At 38.9% G+C, this 11209-nt stretch overlaps 1 protein-coding gene across 4 annotated transcripts in view; it reads right to left on the minus strand.

Moving 5' to 3' along the window:
• Positions 1 to 9476: 9476 nt before the first annotated feature.
• Positions 9477 to 11209, minus strand: part of LOC138003299 (histamine H2 receptor-like) — a 19911-nt gene continuing 18178 nt past the window's right edge. For all 4 annotated transcript variants that reach the window (XM_068849272.1, XM_068849273.1, XM_068849274.1 and 1 more), the window contains exon 2: positions 9477 to 11209. This exon is cut by the window's right edge and continues 95 nt beyond it. In XM_068849272.1, coding sequence (XP_068705373.1) covers positions 10220 to 11209 — 990 coding nt within the window. In that variant the 3' untranslated portion in view covers positions 9477 to 10219.

Raw genomic sequence — 11209 nt, forward strand, 5'->3', positions numbered from 1 at the left:
GTTTTAGTATATACTAAAACAGTGAGATAATATAGCACAAAAAGAGGATTTTAACTCATTTATTCCTGCAGAGATAACGACATTTTCGGGCGCAAATTCCGCGCGAGTGGCCCGGAGGTCAATAGCAAAGGATATCCGGAGTTTGAGGAGCCAATCATCGCGCGCGTTCAACGCTGTCCGCTGTTTTAGTATATACTAATTAAAGGATTATTACTCCTATCCAGAGTGCATTGATAGTATATTCAGAATAATTAACAATTATTCCATGAGCGCGCATTGGATATGAGATGGTAAATAGCGAACGAGGAGCGTAGCGCCGAGTTGGCTATAAACAGTCTCATATCCAACAAGCTCGAATGGAATAATTGTTTTATTAAATTCCAAAAGTTTGGAAGTACGAAATACTAGCGAAAGAAGGGAGAAAATCCTAGCGAAATCCAAAAAACTTGAAGAAGATGCGTTGTTGTGTAATACCTGGTCGTCAGACACAAAAAGCACAAGCTTAAAAATAATACTGGTTTCAATAAGTCCAAATATTCAACATGTCTGGTAAACGCTTTCAAGATTGTCGCTCACCACAGTGATAGAGGCGTTTTGTCGAAAGGAGTTCAATCCTTAAGCTGTAAATCAAATTTGTTCATTTTTTTTTCTCCCACAAGAGTCTTTTTCAGTTCCTTGACAACCTTTCGTTTAGTAATTTGTTAAGGCACACAAAACTTTCAGAAAAACCATCAGAACTGATTTAGATGATGGTAAGGAGGAAGCATCGAAACGATTGAGGTATTTTCCTCCCACAAATCCACAACAGCTTGTCAGAGAGCCGGTCCTTTGATTTGGAAGTTTTTGCCTGGAATTTGTATGAAAAAGAGATATGACTTGTGTTATCCTTTCCCATGAAAATCGTACATTGAATCTTTTTTTTTTATCTTCCTTTTTCCGTCGCCTTGATGATTTTAATTGTTCGAATCAGGTTGACTATGGTAAGTCCTTATTCTCTCTCTGGACAAAAAACTGTTGCCTTCAGTTTTCTCAGTTTCCAGCCCTGTGAAATCCGAAGATTTTGATAATGCATTTCGTCAAGCAACGATGAACGCAGCTTTATATTCTTTGCTCACTATTTTTACTTCTTGTTTTAACTTGGGAGTAAAGTGACATGAACAGCATCACTCACCATGACTAAAGGCTTTTTTTCAGAGAGAGATTTCGAGAAACACTGCTCTGCTAGGAAATGGATTTCAACTAGACGAGTTCAATCTTAGCCTGCCTTTATTTCCCAAGGTCGATCGAAACGCAATTAGCACGGTTGCGGTGATTGACTTAATAGGAAATCCCAGGATTATCAAATGTGTCTTGATTAACTAATAGTCGCAGCATACAGTCTTCGCTTTGATCGGAACAGTTAATTCCTTCCTTTTTGTGCCTTTTGAACTTCGATGCATTTGTGTCTGTCATTTTTCTTTTCTGGGAAACAAATGAAAATAACGAAATATACAAGTGAATAGTGCTTTTCATTCGCCCATAAGTATTTCTATAGAAAAGAACGCTATTTTTTCTTTAACCACTTGCTCAGGAATGAAGATAAAACAAACTACATTCGGGTAAAAGTGAGGATTTGAAATCTCTTCGCTTGATTGACTTGATGCTGATTTTTTTCCTAAAACCAATTAGGGTTAGGGTTAACCCTAACCCATTTCCATCTTCTTGACTTGCTTTGTGTTAACTACTTGTAAAACAGAGGTCATGCATTTTCATTGTCTCTCTTGTCACTCTGTTCAAATTAGCTTTTATGCCCTTCGCAACGATATGTAGTCTATATCTTTGTAATCCCTCATAAAGGTCTTCTTATCCTCATCTTGATAATGTTACTCCTCTTTCCTTCTCCCCGCATCTTCACTATTGAATCCTGCAAGATTTGGCCTTGCATCGAAGAAACCCGTGGCTCCAATTGTGTATCAGCAGTCACCTTGTTGTTGCGCCTTAAGCAAAAACAGATTTATTTGGCAGTTTTTACTTTCTTCATCGTGCCTCTGAGTTAGGCCTCCAATACACCATGGACGTCTGATTAAAATTCGCACAGCACTTTGAACATCTTTGTTGCGGCCAAAGTTTAACAGTGGATTTAATAATCCATTGAGAGTGACAAAAATAGAATAGAAGGGTCGAAAAGGGATCCTTTCATCCAATGAGTATCCCGATCGAGATAATGCGAGTGGAGCAATCAGTGCGGGGAGAAAAGTGAAACACAGCACTATTAGGATCAAACCAACTGAGATCGCTATCTTTTTCTCGCGCTTCAAGGTGGAGCGCATATGGCCACCGTACTGGTCCAAACTTGCTCGATGCTGTGCATTGGCAATCAACACCCCAACATAGGAACATATTATAATCAAGATACACAAAGCATACCATAAAGGACTAAGAAGCCGTTCTGCAAGTCCTGCAGATGGGGAATACCTTCCATCGATCACAATTCCAGATGTTATTCCACTCAACACCCACACAGAAATCATTTGCTTGGTGGCATGTGACCGTGTCACGTGATTTCGGTACCACCATGGTCTTTTAACAGCTAAGAAACGATCACAGCTAATCATTGCTAGATTGCCAAGTGTCGACAACAAACACAACAAGACTATTATTTCTTCTATTTTCCCTCTTAATTCTTTCGGACACAAATCCTTAATGGTGAAAAAGACGATGTTTTTACAAGTGGAGTGTATTGCCCAGAGCACGTCAGTCATTGAGAGACTGCACAAAAGGAGGAACGAAGGACGTTGAAGAGATCGGGTGCGCAAAACAGCAACCACAATAACGGAGTTGCAAGTGATGGACACCAAAGCCAGCAAAGTGTCGAGAGGAAGAACAAATAGTGTGGTGACGTTATACAAGATGTGTTGTGCATTTTTAGATACGTTCGGAACAAGGCATCGCTGGTAACGCAAGATTTCAGAGGAGGTATTTTCAGTATTGAAGGGTGATGAAATATCCTACAAAGAAACAAAACAAAAGAAATATGGAGAACAGGCGCAACAAAAACCGTTTTTTAATGGGATCGTAAAGCGGTTTATGGGCTTTTCAAAAAAAGGAAGAATTCTCCTTATTTGTAGGACCGGGGAAGAGAGAACTCCCTCTGCTCTTCAAAAAGATGTCGATAATAAAAGATAGTTGTTTAAAGAAAAAAACAAAACCAGCAGTAGACTAGCAACCTTTGTAGCATGATCATGGTGCTGAAGCAAGAATCCCCCTACAGGAAGGGGTTCCTCTCCACTAACTGAGATAGTAATCTCTAATAAAGCGAGTAAGTGATGGAAAATATTGTGTGTGTGGATGGTGAGTTGGAGGAAAATCATAGTAAAAATTGGGGCTAGTCTGTTAAACGAGGAAGAGCAATTTGCAAAGCAAAATCTTGACCTCACAGTGGGGCTAGTAAAGAGAACAAAAGAAAAATGGAGAACTATCGCGACAAGAACCGTTTTTTGAAATCAACGATCGCATCATGAGGCGCTTTATGGGCTTTACACAAAACAGTAAAATTTCTCCTCACTCGTAGGACTGGGGAAGAGAGAACTCCCTCTGCTCTTCAAAAAGATGTCGATAATAAAACATGGGGGAGTATTACCTCTATCTGTAATCCAGGATGTTTTGATCGTATATTTAGAATAGAGCGGTTTTCAATTGAGTGTCGAAAGTAATTAGCGTATTACTTTGGTTTTGCATTACTTCAATCAATTATTGGTTCAAAGTTCTCGCACCACTTTTTCAACCAATCAGAAGTGAAACCAAAACCAATCGTGGCTTGCGCGTGGACATTTTCCCGCGCTTGTGTCGGCTACGTGTAATTACTTCGAGTTTTGATTGGTTTACTGGATTGTCTCCGTGCTTTTTGATTGGCCAAAGGAATTACTTTGGTTTTGGTTTTACGACACTCATTTGAAAACCGCTCTAACTAACGTTATCAAACGCAGACTGTAGATGGAAAGAAATGTAAAATGAAAGAATCGTAGAGAGAAATTTGGACGACAAAATCGATCGAGGATGTATATGTGGATCTTTATGCCATTGCACAAGCTTAAAAATAAGATTGATTTTAATTAAAGGTAATGTCACTTTATTAACGTCGGTAGTTCCTTCAGCTACGAGGCTGGAAGCCGGCGATGCGCCCTTTACCACCTTCGCTCTGTCAGTGCTCCGTTTTACGAGTATCTAAAGCTGTAACTACACGGATAAGAGGAAACTCGAAAGAGACGTTGAAGGCACCGAGGATCGAGCTGGGAAACTCTTGTTCCGAAAGCCGCGCACTACCCAACCGCGCTACACCTGTTCCCAATATGATCCCAATATCTAATATGTCCGGTAAACGCTTCCAAGATTGTCGCCCACCGCTATCTTTAATTCTTGTTTTACCTTGAGAGTAAAGTAGCATAGAAAAAGAACATCACTCACCATGACTATATGCTTGCTTTTTTTTAAAGGGATTTCGAGAAATACTGCTTCGCTAGGAAATGGACTTCGACAAGATGAGTTCAATCTTAGCCTGCATTTACTGATTTCCTACGGTCGCAATTAGCAGTTAAGGCGATCTATTAATAGGAAATCTCAGGATTGCGGATGGACCAATGACTTTTCACTAACTCTAATAATCAAAACATATGTTATCCGCCACCAAAGAAACTGTTAATTTCTTTTTTCTTTTCGTCTCCTTTGAAATTTGATACATTTGTATATGTTATTTCCCCTCAGTGTCAAACATTGAAAATAACGAAATATACAAGTGAATAGTGCTTTTAACTCGTCCTGAAGTATTTCTATTGAAAAGAAGACAAGCACACCTTGATGTTTTCCGCCATTCACGCTCGGGAAGGAAGCTAAGACAGACGATATAAGAGTACATCTGAGGGTGTACTTTCGGAGATGATCATGAAAGCACTTTTTACTAGCCGAAATAACATGAAGAAACTCGGAAACTTTGTAGATGCAAAGTCTTGTTTTCTGTTCTCTTTTCTTTTTTTTTTGTTGGTCTTTTTGTTGAATGTGTATCACTGGCTTCAAAGGTTGTATAAATTATGTAATTTTAGTCTCTGAAATTACCAGGCGTTAAACCCTTGTGTATGTTACAAAACTCGAAGTTCATTTACAAAGTGCGCCGACAAAATCAATCATTTTGCTTCATTCGACGAGAATTGTAGAAACCACTGAGAGAGAGTTAAAGCTTCGGCCTTTTTTGTTGTTACTAATTAAGCGGATAGTTAGCTTTGATTTTTACTTATATGATCCCATTATTGGTCATTTATAGAAAATACATTCTGTTTCTCTTTCCGTGTTCCACAGTAATATGAGGCGAAATAGCAAATATTTTTAGGCACAATATTGGTCTTAGTCTAGTTTTTTTTACGCCGTATTTATAAGAACAAAGCCATTTTATTTTGTTTAAAAACATTTGACTTTTAAATCGACATAAATCTTGTTCTGGGCACTGATTTCATAGGGGCGGTCATGTGAACGAATTCCATCTTAGACCGCTGTTTGAAAAAATCAACTTTGCTCGAGAGCTATTCAGAAAAAAAGTTCTTTCAATCTTTCAAGTAGATGATTGCTTTGCCCTTTGCTTATAGACAACGTTTTCGACAGTAAACAGGCCTTTACATACTGGGATTGGGCCAAAATTAATCATGATGACTTCGTAGGCACCAATAAACTCCGTTTACATAATCGGCCCACAAGGTTTGAAAGACACTTGTATTTATCCACAAATAAATACTCTTCTTTTCTGTATTACATTATGTATTCAGTCAAATAAGAGGCTAGGGTGACATTCAACTTGCTCTCTTCCACATGGAAACTGATTTTTCTGACAAAGGTGGAACGCCTTGTTTCGAATTATGGAAAACTCAAGGCAACTGAAAGACACCGAAGAGCGAATTTTGAGAGGTCATCTCTCCAAGGAAAACACGGCAACAAATTTGAGAAAGTAGTCATTGCAAACAATGAAAACATGTGTTCTTTTACTTGCTTCTTCTGTTAATGTGAAAGAAATTCGTTCAGTAATACATTGGTGTTAATATGTTGAAACCATAGATAAGTTATTTTTTATGAGATTTGAAGCAGGGGTAGATATGTTGCGTTAGTTTCTTCCTGTTCGTTGTGTTTGATAGCATGGAATAAGCAGGTTTTCTTTGACTGCTGCGATCTTTTTCCTTTCAAAATTTTAAATTTAACTTCTAAATTCAGTGTCTTTATCTGTGGCTTTTTCAATTAAGTTCAGGAGATTGTGAAGAAGAAATGCACCTGGAAAATACACACGAGAAAGGAATTGCACATTTTAAAGGTGGGATAAATAATATTGGCCCGAATTAAGGTACGTAACAAATTATTTTATTTGGTGAAATATATATGTAAAATGAAATTTATTCTTAATATACCTTTTTGGCAAGTACGTTTTGTTTTCCCATTTCAGTTTTGTTTTTTTATAAGTTGTGGGTGCATGTATGCACGTGAGTAACGCGACATTTGAAAGAAACTGTTAACTAGAGTAACATCACGTGATCTGAAAGTGGGGAAGTTAAAAAGGTCTATAGGTCCTCCGTAATTTGCCTTGCCTTGAACTAGAAATTGTGTAGTTTCCGGTGAAATAACTGTAGTTGTCATTGCTGTTGTTGTTGTTGTTGTTGTTGTTGTTGCCGTCGTTATTTGCTTGTTTGTTTGTTTGTTTATTTTTGGCAGTTTTGGTAGTCACATTTGCAGTTGTCTGAACAGGCAAAGTTCTGAACGGCGAAACAGAAAGTAACACGAGACCGAAAACTAAAAAACGAGGTTACAGGCAACCGTAACCGTGATGTCAGAAAAATTAACAGTCCATAGAGCGGTTTTCAAATGAGTGTCGTAAAACCAAAACCATAGTAATTACTTTAACCAATCAAAAAGGACGGAGACAATCCAGTAAACCAATCAAAACTCGAAGTAATTACACGTAGCCGACACAAAAGGCGGGAAAATGTGCACGCGCGAGCCACAATTGGTTTTGGTTTTACTTCTGATTGGTTGAAAAAGTGGCGCGAAAACTTTGAACCAATCACTGAGTGAAGTAGATGCAAAACCAAAGTAATTCGCTAATTACTTTCGACACTCAATTGAAAACCGCTCTAACAATGGCAATTTCAATTTGTTTTTTTCCTATTCCGAAAGGATAACGTTGAGCATGATGGGACACAATCGTAGCGCCAATGCCGTGACTTCATTTGAAAAGGCCCTGATGCTTTATATACTAACAAATTTAGACCAATAAATTCAAAATCTTTTTTGTAATAAATTTCTCTTCTTAAAAAAGCAATACCATTTTAGAAGTCACGCTAGTATCGTGAAATTCGGAATTCATGATTGCAACCTTAAAAATAAGAAGCTCACATTTTGCAGTCTGGGAAAAAGAGAGATGTTGCAGTAAATTGTCTTTTAATGAGTAGAAATTTTTCGCAGTCCATCGTGCGAGCCGGCTCACTGTAAGTGGATAGAATGGTTTTCAATTGAGTGTCAAAATAATTAGCGAATTGCTTTGGTTTTTCGTTACTTCACTCAGTGATTGGTTCAAATTTTCGCGCCATTTCTTCAACCAATCAGAAGTGAAACCAAGACCAATCGTGGCTCGCGTTTGCGTTCGCGCTCGCGAGTGCGTGCACATTTTCCCGCGCAAAGTAATTACTTTGCTTTTGGTTTAACGACAGTCGATTTGAAACTCGCTCTAACTGTGACTAAACTTCAATTGGAACTGCGTGGAGTATCTAAGTTGAACCAGGGACTACCAGGATCAAATTCAACGAGTGGTCAGAGCGGGTCTTGAACCCGGGATCTCCCGATCTCAAGGCAAGCGCCCTAACCACTCGGCCACACTGCCTCCTCAATAAAATTAGTCGATTGGTGATATTTTGCCTCTCGAGGAACGCGGGAAGAAATATTCTCTGTTTTGAGTATAGGGTTGATAATCGCTTCAGATGAGGAGGTTAAATGCTAGACTCCAACTTATGTGGAAGGCCGTACACAATACAGTTTGCCTTAAGATACTTTACCACATTACGTCTAAGGGAAGAATCACTCGCCAGTATCCTACTCATCAGGAAATACTTACAAGTGTAGTTCTTTTGCTAGAACATAGTTAATCGAGGGACTGGTTATGAAACCGTAGAACTTTCAAAAGCGAGAACAATGTTGTTGTAATCGATGTTGAATTGACCGTGACCCTGCACAATCTTTTGTTTTCGCTTCGCACGGGTTCGCAACTTAGTTGCGCATAATTTAATCGAAGGATTTGACTGGTTATCTTCTCGGAAAAAGGTGTGTTTTGTGCAGGGTCAAGGCCAAAAATACGGACAAAAACATGAAACAAAGGAACTTGGCCAGTTTCATAACCATCTCTATGCATTAACTATGGCTAAAACAATAGGGATTGGAATAGTTTAAGTGATTCTGTGATTGTCGTCTGAAACATATGATAACTTCAAACGAGCCATAACTAATTTAATTATTTAATTTTTTATAACAAGTATTTGATAGTGTTTATTTTCAGTTATACTTATTTTAATATATTTATATTTTATTTATAAGTAACCTGTATGTCAATGCTGTGAGCTATACCTTACCACACTATGTAATGGGTAACCTTTATAGATTAAAGATGTAGATGTAGAGCTAAGGCCTCTTCAATTTTCTCTAAAATGTAGGCTTACTAACCCTATAAGTTATCTGAACTGATTTTATATGAGTTACGAAAGAATGAATTTCTCGCGACAAAGGAAATTTCTGCACGCCCTACACATGCGTTTTACATTTTGATGCATTTCTTTGCCGTTTTCGTCTTGACAACGACGTGAAATGATCATATTTGAGGTCATGTGGAGGACGAGAGCACCTGACGATGATTTTTCAATTTTCTCTCTAAATATCCACACCTTTCTCACCAATTTTAATCTTGGAATGTGGACTCACACTTTCCAATCCGAGAGACTAGGAGCAAGTAATCGCAAAATTACTACAGTATGTTTGTCTCGGTTTCGAAGTGAGTCTTGGTGCTCAACTATTGAAAGGGAAATGAGTTTGATTTGCTTAAAAATACGCAACTCATTTCCATTTGAATGGTTGTGCACCATGCAGGATTCGCTTTGAAACTGAGGCATGCAGCAACTCGGAATGATGGTCTAATGGCCTGGAGCCCGTTTCTCGAACGTCCCGATAACATATCGAGAAACGTTCGTGAAAGGGGCCCAAGGTCTCCATCAGTGTCAGGAAAGTGTCTATTTTTAAACCAAGTTTTGCAGAAAAATATACAACAAACCAAGTCTGCTAACGCAATGTTGTACCCAATTCAAACCCTTTGGGAGTAAAACATTTTGTTCCAGATATTTCCACATCATTTAAATGTGAATGAAAGATTTCAAATACAACACACAATCTGGTCAATTCTTTATTTTCCCGCAAAACTTGGTTTAAAAAAACAGACTTTCTTACTCTTGGGGAATGGACACTCGATAAAGTTCAACTTAAGGCATGGGCGCTTCTAAAAGTCCATTGTGGTGGACAGCTGTTGTCTGAGAACGAACGTTCTGCAGAGTGGATCCTTGGAACTGCCCAATCCGGGCAGGAACGTGATTCAAGTAATCAAGGACGTCGTTCGGGTTCGTATACATTGTATAAATTCTTGGACCCAGAGGAGACTGACACTTGTGAGCCCCATAATTCATGGAAAGAGAGTTGTATATTTGGCCATTCCTGCTTCACTGAGAAATATTTTCAAGAGAAACTTCTCTGAAGTTTAATGTTCTGGGGCCCGTTTCTCGAAGGTCCCGAAACTTTACGGGCCATTTTCGAGTGTCACAATTCCCTTTGTATCTCAAGAACTGAGAGGATTTGAGTCATCAAACTTCACAGTCATGTTTCTTTTAGGTACCTTGAAAACATGTTAAAAGATCGGCTTTCCAAAACAAGCGGTTGGCAGTTTCACAAATGGCAAAAGTTTTCGGGACTTTCGAGAAACGGGCCCCTGGCCCCAGTTGGTCAAACGATGGATAGTGCTATCCAACGGGATAAATCACTATCCAGTGGATAAGTATTAGCAAAACCAATTGCGCCATCCAATGGATACTGATTTGTCCGGTGGATAACGCTATCCACATTTTGAACAACTGGGGCCAGGTTGAGTTAGATTGCACTTTATTTCAGCGAACATAATACTAAGTCATACAGAGGATGTCCACACTATGTTTTCTTTGTCCAATGGATGATTTACCTGAAGCTCCATATCAGGAAACCCTTTGCCATGAGATGTTGATCCCAAACTAACGTTGCTATACCTGGTACGTGACGTCGCCGAACGCTTCAATACTGTAGACCTTGATTTTCTTTTTAAAAAAAGACTTCGCAAACTCAGCCAGAAGTCTCTTTTGAAAAACGCATAGAGCAAAGGGTTTGTCACTGAAGTGAGAAACCGAATGGTCACAAAAGCTTCTATGGTATTACAAACAGTCGGACTTTCCTCCAAGATTAAATCTCCTCTTAAAGCAAGTGTGAGTGTGAAATATGGAAACCAGCAACATAAGTATATTGCAGCCATGAGGGCAAATATCAAAATACACTTTCCATCATTTCTGTCCACTTTTTGCATTTTGTCCTTATTTCGAGAAGGAGGCCTCTTTCGTCCCCTCACTTTTTTTAACATTACCGTGTACGCATACACCATGAATACATAAGGGACAACGAAAACGATAACGAGGCAAGCTGTGCCATATACGATTTCGTAAGTTTTTCTGATATGCGGCGTTTCTTCCCGCCAAGCATATTGAATCGTAGCAATGCAGCCGCTGACCACCCAAATTGTAGCTATTACTTTTAAAACCGTTTTCTTGGTAACAACGTAGCGTCTCAGTGGCCTTACAATTGCTAAATATTTTTCGGCCGTGATAAAAAGCAAATGATAAGCTGTCGAGATGGCTACGAGCATGTGTTGTACCACCATCCAATAATAAAATTCGTACACAATGCTCTGGGGTACAACCCTGAATGAAAGGACCAGGTAATATGGAATGTTCACTGCTCCTGTCAAAAAGTCGCAGATCGCTAGTCCAAGTAGAAGATAATTTGATGAGCTCCGTAAGGTTTTTTGCTTGTAGAACAAGAGGAAGACTAGTCCGTTTGTCAAAACACTAGCGACAGCAATGGGCAGAAGCTT

Source organism: Montipora foliosa, chromosome 5 (genome assembly GCF_036669935.1).
Source record: "Montipora foliosa isolate CH-2021 chromosome 5, ASM3666993v2, whole genome shotgun sequence".
NCBI classification, from domain to species: Eukaryota; Metazoa; Cnidaria; class Anthozoa; order Scleractinia; family Acroporidae; genus Montipora; species Montipora foliosa.